The sequence below is a fragment of the Convolutriloba macropyga genome, chromosome 12, assembly GCF_964194025.1.
Source record: "Convolutriloba macropyga chromosome 12, txConMacr16.3, whole genome shotgun sequence".
NCBI lineage: Eukaryota > Metazoa > Xenacoelomorpha > Acoela > Convolutidae > Convolutriloba > Convolutriloba macropyga.
Window position 1 is genome coordinate 6,556,899 of NC_134479.1, and position 27,512 is coordinate 6,584,410.

At 34.3% G+C, this 27,512-nt stretch overlaps 1 protein-coding gene across 1 annotated transcript in view; it reads right to left on the reverse strand.

Annotated features, from left to right (window-relative positions):
* LOC142350954 (voltage-gated inwardly rectifying potassium channel KCNH2-like) overlaps nucleotides 1-27,512 on the reverse strand; it is a 349,390-nt gene that overhangs the window by 80,420 nt on the left and 241,458 nt on the right. The window contains exons 14-16 of the mRNA XM_075402980.1: nucleotides 18,686-18,817; nucleotides 14,599-14,753; nucleotides 11,189-11,312 (exon numbers count right to left, since the gene is read on the reverse strand). Coding sequence (XP_075259095.1) covers nucleotides 11,189-11,312; nucleotides 14,599-14,753; nucleotides 18,686-18,817 — 411 coding nt within the window. The remainder of the gene's footprint in view (nucleotides 1-11,188; nucleotides 11,313-14,598; nucleotides 14,754-18,685; nucleotides 18,818-27,512) is intronic.

The following is a 27,512-nucleotide window of genomic DNA, read 5'->3' on the forward strand; positions in this document are numbered from 1 at the left end:
ATAGATAATATTATCATAACCACAATTGCTGTTATGAATTTCAATCAAACAGTTCTAAGGTGCTCATTAGCAAGTAGGACGCCAATAGTGGTAAAGGCACACGTATTAAATCAAACAACAATTCCTAACAAAGTTATCAATACGCAAATAAATTCTCATAGTTTTTCCCTGCCTTTCCTCAAATACGTGTACACACACACATGCCCACGCGTGCATTTACACAACATTAGGGAAATTAGAAGATGCGTTTAAATGTCGAGTTTTCACTAATGGCCAATCAGCAATGGAAATCAGATTCTCGATTCTGATTAGCTTCAACATTAACATTCAGCTCACAGCAATTCCCATGACCACGAAAATAGTTGCTTCTGGCGAAATCTTGGCTATATGAATGTTAGCTAACAGTTGGCTAATCTCCGTACGTTTTGTTGCAATCAACAAATTTTACAAACACAACGCTTAGCCGGCAACCAAAAAAAAAATAAGTTGACAACTCGACTGCACCCCAATTGTAATGGCTGTGCAAACTAGAGAAATTTTGACCAATTTTTTTTGTCAAATCGGAATTGAGCGTCGGTTAAATTTCGCATTTTTTACTTGTCGGCTAATATTCCTAGCACTACATTTTTTATCAATAAAATCAGCATCCAACTTGAGTCTTAATTGGCACCAGAGGTGGTAACGGCTAATTAGACACACGCGCACTTCATTTATGCTCCCCCAGCTTATCTCTTTCCCAGTAAATTGGGAAAATCAGCCAGAGGCTACAATTGTTGCTCAAAATATCAACTTAAATTAGACTTCAAAAAATGAACATTTTGCTTTAACAGCAGAATTCAAACATTCGCTATATTGATTAGTACTTTTCTATTAAAAAATAATTGCATCCTCATTAGTAATAAAAAACGATATCATACAATCAAAGCAATTCATTTTTATCGGAAAACATTCATAGCGCAAAACAAGTCTTAATATGAGCAATCATAAAAACTAAAAACTAAGCTTAAACAAAAAAAGTCCGCACCGACAACAAAGGGTTTGTTTCTCAGACCGAGCACGTTCAAGTCAACGTCGACGAAAATTTTGATTATGTATACAAAAAAAGCCGGCAAATTGCCAGAAAATCGCCGTCGATGACGCGCTTGATGCACATCGGGATTGAAACAGAAAAAGAAAACATAACCGACTAATGTCGGCGAATTGCTCTCAAACAACCGGTGAGCGTCTGGCTTCGTCAGTAGTCAGCCACTAGTGAAGCTAGCTTTAGCTTAATTCGACTCCGGAACTTTTAGTTTTCTAGCCTTGTTAGTATATAAATCAAATAAACTGATATTTTAAAAATTTGCAAAATACTGCAAAATTTAAAAGAAAAGCTTCCAGATTTCACTATGAAATTGTTAAAAACTACCTTTTGTCTTTGGAGCCAAGTCAAGTAACCCATCTTCAAGACTTGAAAGGCTTCGTTGGCCAGTAATGATCGTTATAAGTCAAAAATAATCGAAAATTTTTTAAAACAATCGCAAATTTTAACAAAATCTTGCTAACATTCAAGATACTAAAATCTTCAAAACCATTTCATTGTCTCAAGAGACTATCCAGAATCACTATTTCAAGCTTTAAACAGTTTCACTGGCTCATAAAGATCCAGGAACTTGGAAAATGATAATTTTCCGAAAATTTGAAAAAACTGCTAAAGCTGGTGTCATTAAAATATTGATAACCATTCCTCTAACTCCAGAAACTATGCGAAATTTTATCATCAAATCTTGGCGGAGGTCCCTAGGACCCTGGTGCCGGAAAACTCAAACAGATAAAACTTGAAATTGAAAACATTTTAAAAAAATTTCTAATATTAAAATCTTGAAAAATATTCCATTATATCTAGACGCTCTGCAGTAACCTATAATCAAAACCTAGAGGAGGTTATGTGGCTATTGAGCCTAGAGAAACCTAAAACATGAAAAAATAATTCAAAAGAAAATTGCAAGTTGCATAAAAAACTGCTAAAATTTGTGATAATAAAAGTTGAAAACTAATCCAAGGCCAAAAAACATTTTCCTGTACTTTATTATCAAACAATAGCGAATTTTTTCTGCTTGGATGAAAAACTTGAATAATGAAAAACTTGAAACTTCAATAAATACTTAAAAAACTGGAAAAAACTGCAAGCTCTGTAAAAAAAAATGCTAAAATTCGTGGTGTTGAAAACTTTAAAAACATTCCATTACAATTAGAAACTATACAGTAAACTATTGTCAAAACCCAGAGGAGGTTCCCGGCTTTTGAGAATGGAGAAAACTAAAAACCGAAAAAAATTTCAAAAAAAATTCAAAAACATCGCTAAAATTTGTCATTAAAAGTTTGAAGCTATTCCATGCCAATTAAAATTTTTCAGTAACTTATCAAACCCATAAGGACATTTTTTTAACCCCTGCGTCTGGTAAGACGTGAATAATGAAAAATAATTGTCAAAAACATTGCAAAAATTGACCGTTTTGTCAAAAAATGCAAAACAATTGTGATGTTAAAACCATTCCACTACCGCTAGAAACTATGCAGTAACCTATTATAAAACCGTAGGGGAGGTTCCTTGACACCAAGAGCAAAAGTGGGGGGTCAACAGTGGGGGTGTCTTCAACATCTAAGAACCGCGTTTCATACCACAAGTATAAGTCTCCAAAACATTTTGAGCTGAAACAGAGGTGAAAGGCTCTAGGAGTACCTAATGCCAGCTGGGCGCTACATGTATTTCCCCTTTTTGAGGACGAAAAGTAACAAGCGTCAGCTGAAAAATCGGTCAAGTGAAAAATCGCATGAAAAAAGACCGACAGGGCTAATATAATTGCTACAAACTTCGTTTGAGAGCAATTAAAACGAATAGACAAATCGGCAACATTTTTTTCTGTTTTTTTCAGTGACAAAAAATGTTTTAAATTGGTGTGCAGTTTCAATTAGATTCTAAAACTATACTTAACTCAGCTCAGCTTCTAAACTAAAGCTAATAAGCCCAATACTATCAACCACACTAACCCAAATACTAGCAATCCTGTCAACTAGCAAACACAATGAACTTTGATAAACTAAAGCACTGACTTTATGACTGGGCTTTATCGGTTTATCCCGTCTCTTTTGATTTTGCTCTATTGACACTGACCGCATTGACCACATTGCGTATTCCAATGTGTGAAAGAATTTAAAATCCATTTATTTGAAACTGAGTGAAGTAAGTCAGAAGTCATCGTGAAAATCGTGACGTATTTAAAACCAAAAACGTGATCAAAAGGACAAGTCCAGTACAATTCAAAGAATTTTTGTTGACAAAACAACATACTAAGCCTAGAAGAATTAGTGAATTGCTAAAACCATTTCTAAAAAAATCAGATAAAAAATTAAAAAAAAAAAACAGAATATCAATGTCAAAACGCCGCATGTGAACAAAAAACCACAAACGAGAAACGGAAATTTGGTTCAAAGGAAACACTAGGCCTAGAATGAACCATGAATGCATTGGGAAAACCATTAAGAAAAAATCCGATCCAAAAAATAAAAAAACATTAAAAAATCAAAGTGATATTGCTGCATGTGAACAAAAAACCACTAGCGAGAAAGCGAATTTTTATTCAAACACCGTTTTCTCACTCTACTTTAAAATAAGAGCGTTAAAAATTCACGCTGCAAAACCACTCGCTTTTTCGCTCGACTTCCTGTTTCGGCGTGACCAAAATCACTACTCCGCTTTACCGAACAAAAGACAGGGCCCCAATACAATTCAAATTCTTTGAATTGTAAAAACAAAGCCGGACGAATTCCAGAAACGAAGGAGAAAACAGCCCATACTTACGACTAAACAACTATAACAACTTCTGAACTCTGAAGAATAGAATCGGCATTCAAAAACAATTTGAAAAAAGAAAAATTAGAAAAACTCAATGATTTTTTTAATAGTACAATGAAACATAAAGCTGAATAACGTTCCGTTGCAATTGGAGCAATGAAAAAGTCGCAAAACAATGGCCAAGTCATAATAGGCTAAGAAACTTCTCTAATTCTAAAAAACTGAAAAAAAATCAGAAAAATGGTTTCAAATTTCTCAATTTTTTTGTCAATTTTCCTAAGAAAAAAAATGATTTACACCAAGAAAAATTTAGAGGCCATTTTAGAGGCTGACGGCCGCTATTTAACAATCAATTAAAAATTTTTGATCGACCAAGGGGGTTGTTATTATCTCGAGATTTCAGCACATCAAAAATAATACTTTGTTGTGAAGCGGCTATCAAATGATGCAGAATAAAAATTTTATTGGCTATATCCCAGTAATGAAATAATGAAGTGGTCAATGGAAATTGAGAGGATGAAGTGGTCAATGGAAATTGAGAGGATGCCTTAAGAGACACATCAAATGGTTTCAACAAGGGTGAACTAAAACGGTTAATCGAACGCCCGATGTAATAATCTCCAGTCATCTCTTTACACCCTCTTCTCTTCTGCGAAAGTATTTCAACCTTCAAAAGATAAGTGATCAAGTTTCTAAATTTACTCCTGGGCAATTGGGTGAGCATATTGACGTAGATGTGAATAAAAAACATACCCGGCAGATTGCCGGAAAATAGCCGGTGATGATTTCCATAACTCTATTGGGATTGAAAGAAAAGAAAATATCAACAAAAATTGATTTTGGTATAAAAACATTTCAAGTGCGATTTATTTTGATGTCATTTCGTAAGTGAACATACTCCTGTCTCTCAAAGAGAGGCTACAGGGTCTAGTATCAATACCAATAAGCATCATAGATAGTAACTAAAACTTATGAGAACAACGTTCAAGTACCGGGCATCTAAAAATGGGCTTTATGGGTTTATACCGTTTCTATTTCCTTTTACTTTTTACTTTTACTTTTTAAAACTGACTGTTCATTTTGAATTGCTTTGCTGAGCAGCTGCTTTTTAAATGGACTTTGTGCAGAATGACAGAAGAGTGAGAAGGGAGAAATTGGCGTAGAGAAGTCAAAAAGATTTCACGCAAAATGTCGAAAAAGCGGCAAAATGGGTAAAACGAAAAAAAAGTTCGACGAAGTAAAAAAAATAGCAGGACAAGTCCGGAAATACAATTCAAAGAATTGAATGAAAAAATCAAAGTGCTCTACCTGACCAGCAGATCAATTGAACAATGCCAGCCAGAACACAAACAAAATCATCAAAAAATTGAGAAACTAAAAGAATCAAAACTAAACAAAAATATACTCATTGCTAATACCCTTGAAGCTTTTAAACCTAAGGCAGTATTTTTCCCTTTAAAAACCTATTTCAAAAATACGTTCGAAACCAATTTTTGTTTCTGAAATCAGTCCAGTATATCTGCAAGACCTGAAAAAAATCCATTGGCCCTTGAAGATCGATTAACTCGAAAATGAACAAAAAATTTAAGAAATCACTTGCAAATTACAAGGAAATGTTGCTAAAAATTGTGACAGAAATATCTTCAGAAGCATTTCTGTGTCTCCAGAGGCTGTCCAGTAACCCAATTCCAAGCATTAAAAACTCATTGGCTCATAGATCGATAGGCAATAATTAAGAACTTCAAAAAATAGAAATTCGTTAAATTAAAATGTCGAACGCCATTCAATTGCCCCCCAGCAACTATTTAATAACATACTGTCGAACCCTGGACGAGCTTACCTGGCTACTCAAGCAAGAAAAAAATAAATATAATACAAAAGTTTTGAAAAATAGTAAAAACATTGCAAATTTAATCAAAAAACTTCTAAAAGTCGAAAGGTTAAATTGTTGAACACAAATTCATTGAAACTTAAAACCATGCACCAACTTTTTCATCAGAACGTGGAATGTGTTCTCTTGCAATTGAGAATGGACGAATATCAAAAACTGACAAAAACTTTAGGAAGCCTTAAAAAAATTGCATTTTAACAAAAAAATTCTAAACTTCGAGACATTAAAATGTTAAAAACCATTCCATTGTTACTAGAATTTATGCAATGCCCTATTAACAAACCGCAAAGGAGATTGCCTTGTCCCTGAAGCTGGAAAAACTGAACAAAACGACAAAAAAACCTGAAAGAAATGCGAACTTTGTCCAAAAAATTTGTGATATTCAAAAGTTGAAATCTATTCCATGGCAACTCAAAATTTTTCAGTAACTTATTATCCAGCCCCTGATGAGGTTTTCCGGCACCTGGAACTCAATCAACTTGAATAATGCAAATAAATGTTAAAAAATATGAAAAAAATTGCAAGTTTTGTCAAAATAAATGCTAAAATTCATGATGGCAAAAAGTTGAAAACCATTCCATTACCACTATGCAGTAATCTATCATCAAAACCTTCATCAAACCCTAGAGGAAGTTTCGTGACACCTAGGGCTAAAAAAACTCAAAAAATGACAAACATTTTCAAAAAACCTGAAAAAAATTGCAAAAATTAGTATCATTTTGCGTGTTTATGTTTGTAGTACCAAAACATAGAGCTCAAAAAATGCTCATAACAAGCAATTTTGTCCCGCAAAAGGCCTCCATCAACTTTTAAAAGCTTGAATCTAAGACAAATCGAAACAAAAAAATCACAAAAAGTATGAAAAAAAATTGCACCATTTTGAGCCCAAAAACTCCTAAAAATGACCTTTTAACCTTAAATTAAGGCCATCCCAGCAGCTGTAATGAAATAATGAAGTGGTCAATGGAAATTGAGAGGCTGCCTTAAGAGACACATCAAATGGTTTCAACAAGGGTGAACTAAAACGGTTAATCGAACGCCCAATGTAATAATCTCCAGTCATCTCTTTACACCCTCTTCTCTTCTGCAAAAGTATTTCAACCTTCAAAAGATAAGTGATCAAGTTTCTAAATTTACTCCTCGGCAATTGGGTGAGCATATTGACGTAGATGACAATAAATAACATACCCGGCAGATTGCCGGAAAATAGCTGGTGATGATTTCCATAACTCTATTGGGATTGAAAGAAAAGAAAATATCAACAAAAACTGATTTTGGTATAAAAACATTTTAAGTGCGATTTATTTTGATGTCATTTCGTAAGTGAACATACTCCTGTCTCTCAGAGAGAGGCTACAGGGTCTAATATCAATACCAATAAGCATCATAGATAGTAACTAAAACTTATGAGAACAACGTTCAAGTACCGGGCATCTAAAAATGGTCTTTATGGGTTTATACCGTTTCTATTTCCTTTTACTTTTACTTTTTAATACTGACTGTTCATTTTGAATCGCTTTGCTGAGCAGCTGCTTTTTAAAAGGACTTTGTGCAGAATGACAGAAGAGTGAAACTAGCCTAGAGAAGGCAAAAAGATTTTACGCAAAATGTCGAAAAAGCGGCAAAATGGGTAAAGCGAAAAAAAAGTTCGACGAAGTAAAAAAAACATAGCAGGACAAGTCCGGAAATACAATTCAAAGAATTGAATGAAAAACTCAAAGTGCTCTACCTGACCAGCAGATCAATTGAACAATGCCAGCCAGAACACAAACAAAATCATCAAAAAATTGAGAAACTAAAAGAATCAAAACTAAACAAAAATATACTCATTGCTAAAACCCTTGAAGCTTTTAAACCTAAGGCAGTATTTTTCCCTTTAAAAAACCTATTTCAAAAATACGTTCGAAACCAATTTTTGTTTCTGAAATCAGTACAGTATATCTGCAAGACCTGAAAAAAATTCATTGGCCCTTGAAGATCGATTAAATAAAAGATCGATTAAACTTAATCGATTAAAATTGATTAAGTTTGTAAAAACATTGCAAATTTAATCAAAAAACTTCTAAAAGTCGAAAAGTTAAATTGTTGAACACAAATTCATTGAAACTTAAAACCATGCACCAACTTTTTCATCAGAACGTGGAATATGTTCTCTTGCAATTGAGAGTGGACGAATATCAAAAACTGACAAAAACTTTAGGAAGCCTTAAAAAAATTGCATTTTATCAAAAAAATTCTAAATTTCGAGACATTAAAATGTTAAAAACCATTCCATTGTTACTAGAATTTATGCAATGCCCTATTTACAAACCTCAAAGGAGATTGCCTTGTCCCTGACGCTGGAAAAACTGAACAAAACAAAAAAAACCTGAAAAAAATGCGAACTTTGTCCAAAAAATTTGTGATACTCAAAAGTTGAAATCTAATCCAATGCAACTCAAAATTTTTCAGTAACTTATTATCCAGCCCCTGATGAGGTTTTCCGGCCCCTGGGACTCAATCAACTTGAATAATGCAAATAAATGTCAAAAAATATGAAAAAAAATTGCAAGTTTTGTCAAAATAAATGCTAAAATTCATGATGGCAAAAAGCTAAAAAACCATTCCATTACCACTATGCAGTAATCTATCATCAAACCCTTCATCAAACCCTAGAGGAAGTTTCGTGACACCTAGGGTTAAAAAAACTCAAAAAATGACAAACATTTTCAAAAAACCTGAAAAAAATTGCAAAAATTAGTATCATTTTGCGTGTTTATGTTTGTAGTACCAAAACATATAGCTCAAAAATGCTCATAACAAGCAATTTTGTCCCGCAAAAGGCCTCCATCAACTTTTAAAAGCTTCAACCTAAGACAAATCGAAACAAAAAAATCACAAAAAGTATGAAAAAAAATTGCACCATTTTGAGCCCAAAAACTCCTAAAAATGACCTTTTAACCTTAAATTAAGGCCATCCCAGCAGCTGTAACAGTATAAGCACTTGAAGGACTACTAAAGCCCACATTGGGCCTCTAATGAAGCTTGATGCCCGCTGGGCTTTACCTGTTTATCCCGCTTTGAAAGATCAAAGTCATTGAAAAATGTGTGAACACATCTTAAATAGGATAGCTATAATAGCCGGCTGAAAAGATGAGGGCGGTTATTAAACATACCCGGCAGATTGCCGGAAAGCAGATTGCCGGCACATAAGAATAATAGGAACGACGTTCAAATCGCGGGCATCTAAAATTGGGCTTTATGGGTTTATCCCGTTTCTATTTGACTTCAATTTTTTATACTGACTCTGTTCATTTTGAATTGCTTTGCTGAGCAACTGATGTTCAAATTCACTTTTAGCAGAATGAGAGAAGGGAAAAATTGGCGTAGAGAAGTCAAAAAGATTTCACGCAAAATGTCGAAAAAGCGGCAAAATGGTAAAGCGAAAAAAAGTTCGACGAAGTAAAAAACATAGCAGGACAAGTCTCTACGCCAACTTTTAGCAGAATGAGAGAAGGGAGAAATTGGCGTAGAGAAGTCCAAAACCATGCACCAAAACTTAAAACCATGCACGAATATCAAAAACTGACAAAAACTTTAGGAAGCCTTAAAAAAATTGCATTTTATCAAAAAAATTCTAAATTTCGAGACATTAAAATGTTAAAAACCATTCCATTGTTATTGAAAGATCAAAGTCATTGAAAAATGTGTGAACACATCTTAAATAGGATAGCTATAATAGCCGGCTGAAAAGATGAGGGCGGTTATTAAACATACCCGGCAGATTGCCGGAAAAAAGCCGCCGTTGATTCCAATAAGCATGATTGGGATTGAAAGAATAGAAGATATTGAAAAAAAGATTTTTGTTCAAAAACATTTTTTAAATCCGATTTATTTTGATGACATTTCTTCGTAGTTGAACATACTTCTGTTTCTTAGAGAGAGGCTACAGGGGCTACTATCAATAACCATAAGCATAAGAGATGGTAACTAAGACTTATAGGAACGACGTTCAAATAGCGGGCATCTAAAATTGGGCTTTATGGGTTTATCCCGTTTCTATTTCTAACATCCATTTTTGTACTAACTCTGTTCATTTTGAACTGCTTTGCTGAGCAACTGATGTTCAAATTCACTTTTAGCAGAATGAGAGAAGGGAGAAATTAGCGTAGAGAAGTCAAAAAGATTTCACGCAAAATGTCGAAAAAGCGGCAAAATGGTAAAGCGAAAAAAAGTTCGCCGAAGTAAAAAAACATAGCAGGACAAGTCCTGACGTACAATTCAAAGAATTTTCATTGACTAAACAGAAAACTAGACCTAGAACGGACTATGAATGGATTGGAAAAACCATTTAGAAAAAAATCCGATCCAAAAAATCGAAAAAACAGTAAAAATCAAATTGAAATTGCCGCATGTGAACAAAAAACCACTAGCGAGAAGGCGAATTTTTGTTCAAACACCGTTTTCTCACTCTACTTTAAATTTAGAGCGAAAAAATTTCACGCCGCAAAACCACTCGCCTTTTCGCTCCACTTCCTGTTTCGGCGTGACCAAAATGACTACTCCAATTTGACTTCAAAAATCATGAAAATGTGTGAACAGATCTTAAAAAAAAAGACAGCGCCCCAATACAATTCAAATTCTTTGAATTGTAAAAAATAGGAGATGAGGGCGGCTATTATAAACTTAACTCATACTCAAGAGTTCAAGAGTCACGCTCACATAACATTGCAGCCCAACTTCGCATTGCAGGTAGGAAGCAACTTAACAAAGACGATTGAAAGCTAATAACAGCCTTGCAGATACCTTGCAAGTACAGTCAATCGTTTCTCTGGCAATCCCTCAAAAGTTTCATAGGACCGAATTGTACAGTGGTTTCACAGCTATTTGCAAACACTGGAAAACTTCTCTGCTTTCGTGTATATAGCTAGCAAGAAAGCAGATCTCACCGAATCAGCAGAGGAGAGGCAACACTTCTAGTGCCCCGGACTGTCAGTTGACTTGCATTGAAAACGGGAAATATATCTCCTGATCTAGAAATGGCTCTCAGGTAACAGATTCTTCTGCTTTGATACGTTTTAGAGGTCTGCTGTGACGCTGGCGGATAAAATGTTGCCTCATAATCAACCATATCAAGATATGTCTCATATAACATGGTTATTAATGGCAGGCAACAAGGTTTGCAAGTGAATGTTAACTTGGTGGTCAAACTGACTTCTAGTTCTTTTAACAGTCAAACTGAGGGCCCCAAATTTACTATTTTTGAACCTGACGTGTATTAGGTTAACGGGTTCACTTTGCGTACAATTAATACAGCAATCACGAGTCAGAGTTTATTTTTTCGCGAGTTCCGATTAAAGGCTTATTTCAACAGGTTTTCTCCAGTCATGTTAATTAAACAGCAGTTTCTACTTGAGATTTAAAGCTCCGTCAAACAGTCATGTGAGAAGTTTTTCAAAATCTTTAGTCTTCTGTTTTCAAACCTCGTCCAGTCGTGCTCTAGTGAACCTAACAGCCTTATGAGGTCCCTCGTCTATATCGTCAGCTGCATGACTTGCTGCTATAGTGGTGGCTCTTCTCCGACCAAACGCATGTTCAGTATACTGTCTTTTAGTCACAACACAACACAACAGATTTCACAAGTGCAATTTTTTAGAAACTAAAAATATCATTCTAAAATATCAACTATCATTTTTAGAAACTAAAACATCACTATTTTTGTTTTTAATGACGTAAATAATATGAATTTGTTCATTTTTTTCAGAAAAAAATTCTTTCTGTCTTTCAGTTCAAGTTCATCTGGACAGTTTTGCGGTTTCATTCAGGTCAGTTTTCGTCGACGTTTTTTGTCAATAATTTCAATACTTTTCAAATGAGCAACAAAATCACCCCTCCCCCCGACCGCTGGGTTTTGCTTGCACAGTACTTCAATGTAGTCTGACCACAGGTTTCCAGCTTTCAAACAGCCCCCGTGCCTGTGTTCCAATCAAATTTTATGTGTTATACAGCAAGTTACTATGTAAAAACAGCACGTGAGACTGGGGATGCAAAAATTTTACCCCACCGAGTCAGGGTGGGGGGCAAATAGATCCGCTGTTTTTTATATACGTAAATTAAAAAAAAAAAGATCTTGTTCGTTTGTGTCCCCGGCATCGTGGGTGCATATTATTTGCAGCCAACAGGCGCATGAGGCATATTTTTACATAATTATTCACTGTGATAATGCATGCTCCTTAATTGGGTGGTGCATAACTTGCTGGTGGTGCATAATTTTTGCATTTTTAAACGGTCAATTAAGTAATGGTTAAGTGACTCTGCTTGAAGTCACTGAGAATTTCTGGCGTTTATCGAGAACCGCGAAGCGGTTCGAGATATTGAGTCAGAATTTCAAAGTGACTTCTGCAGAGTCACTTAACCATGCTTAAAACACGAAAAGCGCACGTTTTAAAATGACGAAAGTCAACGGAATTCAACTTCTGCCTAAGTAGCAACTTCTGGCAATTTAACTTCTGGCACTGCAGACTTTCGGCATTTTAAAATGTGCACTTGAGTGTTTTAAATACGGATTAGTTAACATTTTTCAAGAACCGCTCTATCTATAAACACAACTACGTTCATCATTTTGCCCCTATTATTTTTGCTCCAAATTACTCCTTTTCTTCCATTTCGTAAATGCTTGGAGTTGGCATTTGAGAAGTTTGGAAAAATTCAACTTTTAGGCGGTTTAGCAAAAAATTGATAAACGAGGGAAAACTATGTGATGTTTGCGATCGGTTTGGCTTTGTAGCACTAGCCCTATATCATGGCCACAACAAGATTTTCCCAGCTTCGGAAATGATCCAAATCAGAAATCATTTTTGATGAGAGAAACGCTAACACGTCGCTAAAAAAGCTCAGCTAAACTTCGTTTCGCGACCTTCCGCCATTTCATCTGCCAAAAAATCAGACCAGAAAAAAATTTAAAAAATTGTGTCTCCTGCTAAAACTAAATAGATAGATAGATAAATAGATAGATCGGTAGGTATATAGATAGATAGAGTCATATTGATACTTGAGTATAATAATATATAGATATGATATGCAAGTAATCACAACGTAATCCTATTAGCTTAAACAAATTCTTGAATAATCAAAAATGTTATTAATCAAAATTTGGTAAACCTAGAGTTTGATTGGTTCCTCCACACTTGAATACTTTCTAAAAAATACCACGCTTTTTCTTAAAAAGATACGATTAGAAGTGCTTAACCCATTCCAGTCGAGGAGACGTACTAGTAAAAGCGTCCACTCATTCCATAGGTATCCTTCAATGCCCTTTTTCAATACACTCAATTTTTAGCCGACATTTAGATAGTGAGGTAGTCATTTACAGAATGAAAAACATCAGTAAAATCAAATACAAAGTGACAGATAATACGTGCAACATACGATGCAACCTAAATGAAGAAACAACAACCAAGATATTTGTGATTTTTTTTTGATGACGAATGTTAAATTATTTAGTTTATTGCTGACATGGTTCTAATTCACATCTACAGACTACTCATTCAGTTTACCGTCTCCCTCCTGTTCTTTAATTTCATCAATTGCTTTCGTCTTTTTCGTTTACTCAGGCAATTTGTTCAACTCCCCTTTCATTGTAAAATGTTAAAAAAATGAATTACTCATATTATTATTTATCGAAAAATCTTATTGGAATAACATTCAATTTATTGTGTCCCATAAAGCTGAAAAGAAGGGGCGCGTTAATCTGCGTTTGTGCATAAAGTTCCAACCCCGCTCATCCACTTTTAGACTTCATTTTCTACCAAACGAAGAGGAGATATTAAACTTAAAAATTGACATACTGGCATATGAGAAACAAAACTGTTAAAATCAAGCAACAAAATGAACTATTCCGCATTAGTGAACTATTCCGCAAATAAAAAATTCCGCATTAGTGCGCCGATCTGACCTGCCATTCATCGGACTAAGGAAATAGAAAAACAACAAAACCAAAATCGACAAACGTCTGATGATCTCGGAACTCCAGGATGCCAATATTTTTTTCAAACCAAATAATGAAAAAAATAACCGTTAGCTTCGAATTTTGGTATAACCGACTAACGTCTGGTGAATTGCTCTCAAACTACTAGTAGGCGGATGGCTTCGTCAGTAGCTGCAGATTAGGGAAGCCAGCTTTAGCCAAATTGAAGGTGGCGTGGGATGAGCATGCGGGGAGGGGTGAGTTGCAGGAAGGGCTGCTGTGGGACATCCATAAATTTATGTCTCCAAAACAAATTCGGTGAAATGCAAATCTACATAAAATCTAGTAATCTTAAAGACCTCCTGGCTCTACATGTTTATCCCTTTTTTGAGGACTAAAGCCAAAGGTTCGAACAAAAACTGCCAAGCGAAAAATCGCTTTAAAAACGACCACATGACTAATATAGTTGCTACAAATTTCGTTTGAGAGCAATAAAACAAAAATCGTATTTTTTTAAAAAAAAGGACAGCGCGCCAATACTATCCGAATCCTTTTCATTGTAAAAATCCACAATGAGACCAAAATTAGCCTTGCTATCGCTATGCATCTATTAAAAAACGTAATTGTTCCGCAGTGTAGAGCTATATAGAATTTGCGAACAAATAACTTCAATTGGACAAAAATGACGCTAACAGTGAACAAAATCACGTCAAATGTTGGCAAAAATTATAAACAATCCTCGATAATCAAATTGATCATAAAGTTCCCCCTCCCCCACTATGGTGGGGTCAGAACAATGGCAGAACGTTTAAAATTGTTTTTTTTAAATATTCATTTCTATTCCACATTCATGAGACAGACTATGCAATTCTAAGATCAACAACCCAGCACTAGGAAGCTCTGTTGTGTTGTGTTTTCTGATCTCGCCTTATGCGTTCCTCCTCCTTGCCCATGGACTCGTCAGATGAGGAGGAGGAAATGGATCCCCTCCTCTTTCTGTAGTGACCTTGACCTCTGCTGTCTTCCGTGTACATATTCTGACCATGCTCGTCTATCGGAGCAGCCACCGAGTGCTTCATTATCTACTCATCATTATATTCAGATATTTCAGCTCATCCCAAAATAACTTTAAATTTTAAATATTTCGAAAAACTAGTTTTATTCTTTAGTTCTTAGCTAATCTTCCATTCCGCAATAACAAAGCAATTTAAATCTAAAAAGCAACTTAAATGTATAATCTTTGAACAACACTCCAATCAGCCAAATCTTCACATTCTTCTTGAAACCTGATTTTTTTTTCAGATTTCTGAAACTTGTCACGACTATTATTTAAGCAGATATCTAACATTCTATGTGCAAACAGCTCTCGACAGATTGACTAGTGCCAGCTATCAGTTGCCTCAATGAACTTTCATAACCTATAATGCAATATGACTTGATGACCGGGCTTTATATGCTTATCCTGTTCCTTTTGACCTTTTGATTTTGAGCGAGGTAAGTCAGAAGTGAAAATCGTGACTTATGTAAAACGAATAACATGATCAAAAGGTAAAGCGCCTGAAAAAGGTAAAGCGCCATTGAAAAGGAGAGGGTCTTAAAACATCCGTTGAGAAGCTGAGGGCGGCTAATAAAAATACTACTAACAAAAAAGGTTATCAAAAAAAGATCAACCTTAGGAATACTTTTTGTTATAAATCATACCGCACAGTTAAACTGATCCTTAAAGTAATGTCATCAAGACAAAAAAAGTATAGATTAAAACACAACGAAATTTACAATTAATTTACAATATTGAAACAAGAAGATAATTGGGACCAAAACACAAATAACACAAAACACAAATTACTAGTTCAAAGCAAATAATATTCATTTTTTAACCTTATCGTAGGCCATTTTTCTCGGGCTTAAACTGATTTAGTGTTAGTACTCTCCAGCTGGCAATAAACCGACTTGCCCTTTGATGTAATGAACATAGGAGTGAAGTCTTGATGTTTTCGGTTCAAATAGTTTTATAGAAAGAGAACTAAGTTTTTAACTCTGCTTACATCTTAACTTTTCTCTCGCGATGGAATTAGAGAATTAAGTTGATCACGCGCGGATTCCACTAGCATGACAAATTTGACGTTCAAATGGAACACTTCACTTAAAAAATGGGAAAAACTAACTTCATACTTTTTCCGTCAATCTAAAATAGTGAAAAAAAATTTCTTTGAAAGCCTTTTGAGTTTGATTACATTAACCATGTACTTAACGTTTAACTCTGATTCACTGCATAATTATCCAATTGTGAGATTATATATATATATATATATATATATATATATATATAAACAAAAAACAAAAAGACAACCTTCAAATTTTAGTTTTAATGAATTCCTATTACTCTGTGAGAATACTTTATTTTAAAAAACTGTATATTATATCTTAGTTCAAACTGATTGTTAATGATTTTACCAGTTTAGCGTACTTGAATTGGGTAAATGTTAAAAGGTTAAAGGTTGAAAATAGACGGCAGTTAAATAGCCACGATTGACCCGTTTGACCCATATTGGGATTATAACAGAAAAAAAATTAACTAACTTTTATAAGTGTCAAAATGTTCTTATCGGTGAGTAAATTCGGCACATTCGGTTTGAGTCTAAAATTACACTTAATTCAGCCTCTAAACTGAAGGCTGAGCATAACAAAAATGCCAGCTAGCAATCGCTTTAATGAACTTTGATAACCTAATGCATTATGACTTAATGACCGGGCTTTATATGTTTATCCTGTTTCTTTTGATTTTGCTGATTCAGTTGAAACAGTGAGTGAGATACCCGAAGCAAACATAGCCGAAAAATTGCCGAAAAATAGCCGCCGTTGAAGCGCTTGATGCAAATCGGGATAGAAACAGAAAAAAAGAATAGAGATATACTGACCGAATTTTTTTCTGATTTTTTTTCAGTGTCAAAAAGTGTTCAAACTGGGCGTGCAGTTTCAGTTAGATTCTGAAACTATGGTTATTTCAGCGTCTAAAACGAAAGTTAATAAGCTTAATACCATTGTGAGCTAGCAAACACTCTAATGAAGTTTGATAACCTAATTATCAATGACTTAATGACCGGGCTTTACCGGTTTATCCAGTCTCTTTTAATTTCGATCTTTTGACTTTGACACTATTTAGCACATTGCGTAATTGAATACGTAAAAGAACTTAAAATCCATTCAGTTGAAAAAGTGAGTGAAGTCAGCGTGAAAATCATGACTTATGTAAAACGGAAAACGTACTCAAAAGATAAAGCAATTTTAAAAAAGGAGAGTGTCTAAATAATAGCCGTTGAGAGGCTGATGTTGGCTATTAAAAAAATTGATTTTATATATTTTCTCTGAACTCCTCAGCTACACATAAAGATCAAGTCCAATGTTTTATTCGTTTAAATGTTACATGGTGAAAATGACGCTGAATTGTTTTGCATGGACATGTCTTTGTTCCTTTAGGCTGACGGTCATTTGCGATTGATTAAATTTTAACTTGCGAACTAAATTACAATGATTGTCTTTACATTCCAAAAAATATATGAATTTGACGTCTCTCAATTTTGAGTTAAGATTAGTACATAAAACGAAAGTACTCAAGTTTACCCCGGAAAAGTTGCCTCAAGCTGAGCTTCACAAATGGATAATGAAAAGATCCTTAGCTCTAAGAACAAAGAATGTTTTGGATAAAATTGAGACATGTTGGAACATTCTGTACTAAGCACAGTCTCGCACTAGCCGTCTTGTTTTCTTTCTAAAAACAGGTTGTCATCAATTTTTTTTGTATACCTGTGAGAGGTAAGGATTTCAAAAACTGCGTAACTCTAAGACTCTCTCATTCTTTCAAAAACTGCGTGACTCTAAGTACAATTTTAATCAAACTTGCACTTGGTCAGTAAAATTCCACTGTTTTATTTGCAGATCTTAGCTCACTATTTGTTTTAATTAACGTTTTTTTTAAATTTTTTGATTTATTAGTTACCTTCAACAATTAAACAACTTGAAACAATTAAACAATTTGAAACGTACGGCGACACATCAATAAAAGACAGTTTATCGGACTAATTCTGGACAGAACATGACAAATTTGATCAAAAGCCTGAGAGCCACATTATATGATTTTTAATTTCACAAGTGAAACGTCACAGTGCGAAGTAAATTTCTGCAAAACTATGAGCTTCCGTTGAATAAAATTGCTGTTCACAAATAAATTTTTGAGCATACTTGCCACTGTAACTAAACCTGAAAACGATTTTAAATAACCACAAGTATTTTACATACAATACATTTCAAGCATACATACATTTCCTCACTTATTGATGCTTTCTAACGACTGCTACGGTTAATAGTGTTTTTTTTAGCATATGCACTACACACACCTTTTCCAGAATGTTTTCATTAATTTTAAAAAATCTTTTCCCTGGAATTTCACTGCCTCCCAGTTTGATCCTTACTTATCGATGCTTTCTAATTTTTTATTTGAAACTACATCGTGGCAATTTTAATAAGAAGAGAGAGCATTTAAAAAGTAAACAAGAAAACAGTATAATCTCTACCATCTACTTGCTAGACAAACAAGCACTCATGCATGACATGCTAGTTATTATAATCAAATGACTCTCATTTCATAAGCATGCAAAAACCAATCGATAAAAGACGGATTTATAACGAATTAAACAAACCTTCAATTTAATTAACTTCAAAATGAGCTGCGAACTGTTTAATCTGCAATTAAAAGCGTCTCAGCGTCTGACTGAGTTCGGAAAAGTCCAAATTATTATTTTCATTTCAAAAAAACTGTAGGCAAAATCATTTGAAACAAATGAAAGATGCATGAAAATGTTGCCAGTATTGAATTTTTTTGAACGAGCTGTACAAAAATCAACTTGATGTATCTTACTTTTCTTAGATGATTATTTATTTCCAAACTCATAGTTCAATTAGAAAGCGACACCATGCACCTATTTCAAAATTGAGGAGTGAGAACAGAAGTGTTTACCTGTGTGATTTTGGCACCCATTTGGTGTTTGATGGATCTGAAGAAGGAAGGGTTGCTATTGAGATCTCCCTCGAGACCCTCTTCCAAATTCAATACAGAAGACAACTGCTGCTCCTCTTCCGTGATTGACTTCTAAACAACGAACAAAAGCATTCCATTATTTAATTTCTAAAAATTTGAAAGAAATAATTTCTCCAGATAAACATAAAATTGGATTATGAGTAATATAAACATTGCGATGGAGGGGGGGGGGGGGCAGTCAACAAGGATATTCACAGCTTTTTATTCTGCCCTTGAGTCAGAAAAATTTATATTAGAAATGTTTATATTATTGCTATGAAACACCTCTTAAAAACTCTTACACTGAGTACTGTTTTCCTAAGGTGTGGGGAAAGCATACGAAAATCGGCAAGAAAAAAGCTCTATAAGGCCGGGCAGCGAAAATGAAAGAATGTGAAGTTTTGAACGAACTGTACCTAATGAAGTGGCCACTTAATGTTGATACTGAACAAAACTATCTGCCGTTTAGAGACATAAGCTTTATAAAAAATCAAGAGCAACTGTCGAACTACTTAATTGACTTAGACTGGAGCCTAAGGAATCGATGTCCTTTTTTAGATTCTGATAGTACCAATGAATTATTTACTAAATTCAACAACGTTTTCCTGGAAACCACTAACAAGTATGCACCTCTGAAATGCTTGACCGATAAAAAGTCTAAGGTACCGAAGTGGTTTACCAACTCACTTAAAAACTTGCGCTTCAAAAAAAATAAAGCACATCGAAACATGAAACAAAATCCGCAAAATAATGAGGCAGCGACAAAATTCAAATTATTACGCAACAAGTTTGAAACATGTGTCAAAAAAGCTAAAAAAGATTTTTATAGACAAAAATTTGAATCATGTATGGGAGACTCAAGGCAAACATATAAGTTAATCAATGATATAAAAGGAACTAATCGCAAAAGTTCGCAAGTACCGGCGCTCAACTCATGTAGTGAACGTTGCACTGATTCCAGCAGAGCTGACATTGCTGAGCAGTTTAACACATTCTTCACTAATGTTGGTCCGAAGTTGAAAGAAAAAATCAAACATGTTCCTTTACCTGAGATGAACGAAGTTAACCACTCCATGTATCTAAAACCAATAACCATTGACGAGGTAAGAGAAATCATTGAAAATCTAGACAATAAATTTTCATCTGGTGATGATGATGTCATAGTAAAGTTATCATCAAATATCACGATTCCATACCTAACTCAGATAATCAATAAATCATTTGAAGAAGGAGTGTTTCCCGATGATCTGAAAAAGGCTAAAGTAATTCCCCTTCACAAGGATGGATCAAAACTTGATGAAAATAACTACAGACCAATTTCTCTTCTAATTGTTTGGAGTAAAATTATAGAACGTGCTTTGTTCATTCGCATATATGCCTACATGGAACATCATAATTTGCTTTTCAATAAGCAATTTGGGTTTCGTGCCAAACACAGTACAATTGACGCTCTTGTTGAATTAGTCGAAAAAATAAGATTGAATTGCCAAAATGTAAAAGTTATCAGTTTCTTTCTTGATCTTAAAAAAGCTTTTGATACCATTGAGCACGATATCTTAATAAAAAAGATCGAAAACACTGGTATAAGGGGCCCAGCTTTAACTTGGATAACATCATACTTAAATGGGAGACAGCAGCGGGTTATTGTTAATGGGGCCTGTTCATCGTCGAATTCCATAGTTTGTGGGGTTCCACAAGGCTCAATTTTGGGTCCGTTATTGTTCCTCATTTATATCAATGATCTGCCAACAGTTTGCAAATCTCTTGATGTTATTTTATTTGCGGATGATACAAACCTCACCGCAATCAATAAAGACAATAATTCAGTGCAAGAAGATCTGCAGAACATCAATAATTGGTTGATTGCTAATAAGTTAATACTAAATATGGAAAAAACCGTACAAATGAATATAGGGAACAAAATTAGTGCTTCCAAATCAGTGTTTAAGTTTGATGATGTTTTTATTGAAGTTGGAAATCTTTGTAAATATCTCGGAATTTTGGTAGATAGTAAGTTAAGCTTTCAATCACATATAGAATATATTAAGAAAAGACTCTCAAAACAGTGTGGTATTATATGTAAGCTGCGTCACTATGTACCCCGAAAACAGTTAATTGATTACTACCGAAGCAATGTTAACCCAATAATTCAATACGGTATTTTGGTATATGGATGTTGCAGTTATTCGTCGCTTTTACCTATCTACAATCTGCAGAAAAAAATTTTAAAATTCATTTACTTCAGGAAATTGTCAGGTAGTTCCAGGGACATTTTTATCTCTAATAAATTGCTAACAGTATTCGAGTTTCATTTATATGAGCTGCTGAAATTTGTCCTGAAATCATTGAAAAAGATGCATAGCGAAACTTATCTAAATGAACTCTTTGAATATGAGCATAGTACCAGAAACACTAGAAGGTCTACCAAAAATTACCTAAAAATTCCCTCCTTTAAAAAGCAGTTTGAGCGATCCTCTATTTCATATCGTTGTGCAAGGTTATTTAACATACTGAGAAAGAATGAAGTTCTAGCACAAAATATTGAAGACGAAAATTGGCAAAAAATATCGCAATTTTATCATAAATTCAAAGAAAGTTACTTGCTGAATAATGAGGAGCTAGTATCCTATATTTTTAAATAATTTTTTTTTCTCTTTTCTTTTCCACTAACTCCAGTCAAAAATTGTTTCGGCACTTACTTCGTAAGTGCCGAGGTTTCAAAAATGGTATTATTTTTGCAAAATAACGAAGTCTACACATAGAAAATCGACCAAGAAAATCGAACTGCAGAAAAAAAAAATTTTTTATTTATTTAATACATAGTAGCTAGGAATCAACGTCTCTCTCGTTAGCAAAGACACAGTGATAGTCGTTCTTCCGATTAAGCATTGTTCCTTGTTCATGTCTCTATGACAGCGTTCTGAGGTTTGTTTGCCTAGGCGTTGGCACCGGTGACCTGGTCATGGAATGTTAAATATTTAACTGTAACTATTTAACTTTAGCCAGGGCAGATACTAGGTGGGTTTAATAACCCCGTCTATCTGTCCTCTCCGAGATACGTTTTGTTGTTATGTTATATGATTAAGTAATTGTTTTAATTAAATTGATTTAATTTGCTGTCTAATATTTGGAGAAATTTATTCTTTCTTTCTTTCTTAAGTTATGGATGATAAAGTTAACGTAATAGGAGAAAGAGTTAAGAGAAATACCAATTAAGGACTTGAAGTATAGTAAGTCCCATAAAGTTGCAACGCAAGCGAACGTCCGAAAAGCTCGAGACATGCAAATGAGTATCTTTTGGCCATATATCTGCATGTTTTAAAGTTGAACTTTGACCTTCCAAACGTTCGATAGCGTTGCAACTTTATGGGACTGACTATACTAGGTGCTGCAATAGGAACGCCAACAAACAAGGGTCCAAAAGAATGAAAATTATTGGACAACTTAGCCTAACTTAGGTGATCCACCGTGTGCCTTTGGCATCCTGTGCAACTATCAAGGAACTCCGAAAACGGTATACTCCTTATGATGTAACACACCATTCAAGTTCCATATTCTCAATGCGTTCAACTCTCTACAGAGGGTAATTTTGGAAAACATTGTTGGTACCATTTTAACCAATTACACGTGGCACCAAGCTTGTCTTCAAAAATAAGACTGGTGCTGTGATCAGGCGACCAAGATATAAAATAAAAGCAGCTTACGTCGTCTCTATCGCTCAAACAACATCACTAGTTCAGCTTATAAATTATAAGAAAATCCAATTCAAGTCCACAAACAAGAGTTATTGGTCAACAGGATTAATTGCCGGCAGATTGCCGGAATAGCTGCGAAAGAAAAGACCCGCGTGCCGTATATTAGAGATAGAAACAGAGACAGATCTAAATTGAAAAAAAAATCGACGCCGCTCAAAAAACTAGGTAAAAAACATTCAGCGATAAATTAAAAAAGCTTGTTAAAATTCATCCCGCAGAAGCCTCTTATTAGGCACTTTTACTGCACATATGAGTTCCTTTGACCTTAAACAAATTCAAATTAAACTTAAGTTTTAAAGTGCAAAAGTCATTTTATTGAGTGAGATAAGTCACTTGTGATCAAAATCTAATCACGCAAAAAAACTTTTGCTAAATAGAGTGAGAAAAGACGTCAAGCGCGCAAACGCCGTTAGTGAGAGGAAGAAGTCAATCCGAAAATTTAATTTCAGCTTGGCTGTGTGAACAAATGAAAAGCGAAAAAGAGTGTCAGACGACGAAACAAAAAAAACATAGCAGGACAAGTCCTGACGTACAATTCAAAGCATTTTCATTGACTAAACAGAAAACTAGACCTAGAACGGACTACGAATCGATTGGGAAAACCATTTAGAAAAAGTCCTATCCAAAAAAATTGAAAAAACAAAAATCAAAGTGAAATTGCCGCATGTGAACGAAAAACCACTAGCGAGAAAGCGAACTTTTGTTCAAACACCGTTTTCTCACTCTACTTTAAAATTAGAGCGAAAAAAATTCACGCCGCAAAACCACTCGCTTTTTCGCTCCACTTCCTGTTTCGGCGTGACCAAAATCACTACTCCAATTTGACTTCAAAAATCATGAAAATGTGTGAACAGATCTTAAACATAGCCGGAAGAATTCCGGAAACGACTCGAAGGAAAAAATTGCCCATACTTTTGACTACACAACTACAAAAACTATTGTGAAACCTGAACCTCCACAAACGCCATAAAAATTTAAGGAAGAATAGAAACGACATTCAAAAACAAATTGAAAAAAAAAAAAACTAAAAAAACTTAATGAGTTCTTTTAATAGTACAAGGAAAACATAAAGCCGAGTAAAATTCCTTTCTAATAAGGACAATGGAACGCTCGCAAAACAATGGGCAAGTCATAATAGGCTAAGAAACTTGTCTAAGACTAAGAAAAAAGAAAAACTGCAAAATGAGAAAAATGGTTTAAAATTTCTCAATTTTTCTGTCAATTTTCCGAAGAAAAGAATGATTAACACCAATAAAACTTTGGTCAATTGGTAGCTGAATATTCCTTAGGTAACCATCAAAAGTTGCAAAAAACTGCTGTTAAAAGCCGCACGTGAACAAAAAAAATTCGCTCGATTGAAGAAAATTTTTTCACACCTCAATTTCTCGCTCTCTCAAAAACCGCGGAATGAACAAAAACCACTCTCTTTTTGCTCCGCTCTTCACTTTTGTTCAGCACCAAAATCACGCCAAATTTTTTCACGCTTTTCATTTACCGCTTCAAAAATCACTCCAATAAAATTGATTAAAAAAGGACTTTTCCAATACTCCTCTTCGAGTCGTAAAAAAGAGCGCTTAAATAATAGCCATTTGAAAGGCTAACAATCGATTAAAAATTTTTGATCGCCCAAGGCGTTGTTATTATCTCGAGTTTTAGCACATCAAACCTAATACTTTGTTGTGAAGCAGGCTATCAAATGATGCAGAATAAAAATTTTATTGGCTATATCCCAGTAATGAAATAATGAAGTTGTCAATGGAAATTGAGAGGATGCCTTAAGAGAAACATCAAATGGTTTCAACAAGGGTGAACAAAAAAGGTTAATCGAACGCCCGATGTAATAATCTCCGGTCATCTCTTTACACCCTCTTCTCTTCTGCGAAAGTATTTCAACATTCAAAAGATAAGTGATCAAGTTTCAAAATTTACTCCTCTGCAATTGGGTGAGCATATAGACGTAGATGTCAACATTAAACATACTCGGCAGATTAGATTGCCGGAAAATAGCCGCCGATGATTCCCAAAACTCTATTGGGATTAAAAGAAAGGAAAATATCAACAGAATTGATTTTTGTATAAAAACATTTTTAAGTGCGATTTATTTTGATGTCATTTCGTAATTGAACATACTCCTGTCTCTCAGTGAGAGGCTACAGGGTCTAGTATAAATACCAATAAGCATTATAGATAGTAACTAAAACTTATGAGAACAAAGTTCAAGTACCGGGCATCTAAAAATGGTCTTTATGGGTTTATCCCCTATTATTTTTTTATACTGACTCTCTTCATTTTGAAATTCTTTGCTTAGCAGCTGCTGTTTAAAAGGACTTTGAGCAGAATGACAGAAGAGTGAAATTAGCCTAGAGAAGTCAAAAAGATTTCACGCAAAATGAAAAAGCGGCAAAATGGGTAAAGCGAAAAAAAGTTCGACGAAGTAAAAAAACATAGCAGGACAAGTCCTGAAATACAATTCAAAGAATTGAATGAAAAAGTCAAACTAGTCTACCAGACCAGCAGATCAATTGAACAATGCCATTTATTTTGATGTCATTTCATAATTGAACATACTCCTGTCTCTCAGTGAGAGGCTACAGGGTCTAGTATAAATACCAATAAGCATTATAGATAGTAACTGAAACTTATGAGAACAAAGTTCAAGTACCGGTCATCTAAAAATGGGCTTTATGAGTTTATCCCGTTTCTCTTTCTGACTTTATACTGATTTTTTATACTGAGTCTCTTGATTTTGAATTTCTTTGCTGAGCAGCTGCTGTTTAAAAGGACTTTGAGCAGAATGACAGAAGAGTGAAACTAGCCTAGAGAAGTCAAAAAGAATTCACGCAAAATGAAAAAGCGGCAAAATGGGTAAACCGAAAAAAAGTTCGACGAAGTAAAAAAACATAGCAGCACAAGTCCCGAAATACAATTCAAAGAATTGAATGAAAAACTCAAACGTACTCTACCTGACCAGCAGATCAATTGAGTAATGCCAACCAGAACACAGACAAAATCATTAAAACAAAATTGAGAAACTAAAAAAATCAAAAAAAGTAAAAAAAGAATCTAAAAGAATCAAAAAAAGTAAAAAAAAATGTACTCATTGCTAAAACCCTTGAAGCTTTTAAACCTCAGGCAATATTTTTTCCCTTTAAAAAACCTATTTCAAAAATACGTTCAAAACCAATTTTTGTTTCTAAAATGGGTCCAGTATTGTATCAGCACCAAAATCACGCCAAATTTTTTCACGCTTTTCATTTCCCGCTTCAAAAATCACTCCAATAAAATTGATTAAAAAAGGACTTCTCAAATACTCCTCTTCGAGTCGTTAAAAAAAGACAGCTCCCCCATACAATTCAAATTCTTTGAATTGTAAAAAATCAAGAGCACCGCAATATAAATCCGCTCAGCTGACAGCTTCGCAGCTAAAAAAAACATAGCTGGCAGATTGCCAGAAAATAGACGCAATAGATTCGTAGATCGGCAGTCTAAAAAACAGTAAAAAAGACAGACCAAAAAAAACGTCTTTTCATTGAAGGCTGATCTGTTATATTTTGATTAAAAATCCGTACAATTTATTGCTGCCTCTATTACCTGATCTAAAATAGCCTTCATTTAGAGTGACACACACCCATTTGACCTTATCTCTTTGAATTAAAGAAAATAAAAGTCAATTTCAAAGTGAGGAAGTCATTTTTGAGAGTGAGGTAAGTCAAGTGTGACCAAAAATTTAATCACGCACATGAAAAAAACTCGCTCCACTAAGGGCGAAAAATGACGTCACACATGCAATTCAACTGAAATTGAATGAACGAATGAACAAAAAGTAGCTGTGACGTCATATGGTCGTAACAAAAATCATGACGACGAAATAAAAATATAGCCGGAAGAATTCCGGAAGCGACTCGAAGCGTCAGAACTTCACTAACAAAACCGTAATTGCAACGGAAGCCAGTACTTTTTGTTTTAAACCATTAACTCACTACCTCTCCAGGTCTGCTCTAAAAAATTGGTGAAACTTAGACCACTGTCAAGAAGAGAAACAAAATGCAGCAAAATTTTATATTATTGAAAACGTTTGTTAACGTTAAAAAATCCAAAATAATTAAGGTGGTTAAAAACCTGATAGTCTGAAAAAGCTGACAAGTTCGTCAATAGCCCTCAAATAATTCAAGATTCTAATCTGAAAAAGATCGCGAAAGCAAACGGCAGATAATAATCTTAACTAAGTTAAATCTTTTCAAAAAAGAAAGCTCAAATTTAAGAATCAGAAAACACCTATAATTAGACTTCGAATCACTGCGATTAAGGCCAAAAAACAACACACACCTGCTCCTTGTTGTACACAAGACAACATGATAAGACAATAGACAACATGATTTCATACCAAATCAAAAATAAAATTGATCATAGAAAAGACATAAGTAGCAGAAAAATATTCGAAGACAAAAATCGTTTACATTAATACCAAGGCTGGAAGAAAGTTGCAGTAACCATTAATAAGTGAATGTTTTGGAAAAGTCTTGCTAGAAGACTCTCAGTACTGCCTTATGTTGAAATAAATCAATTGCAAACCAAAGAAATGACGAAAATCTAAGAAAACGCTGAAATCATTCATTTTTTACAGCTGAAAAAATCAATATACCGAAAATAAATACCGAAAATCAATATACCGAAATGTGTTCGTTTTTCAAGCTAGAATGATATTAACTAGATTGTAACTATGGGCACAATGTAAGCAACACCGTAACAAAGACATTCTTGATTTTTGAAAGTTAAAAATCAATTTAAAAAATTCAAGAAAAACGAACACATTTCAATGTTCAGCATTCAAGACAAAGAGAAGATAACTAGTCATTCGATACAAAGATCAATCCTCCTGAAGAGAACAAAAGATAGGAAAAAGCAGTATTCATAAATACGAAACACTGAAACATTTTGCACAAAATGGTCAAGAACTTTTTAGTTAAGACTGCATTTATCAAAAAGTTTTAACTGTTTTTACAAAACTTAAT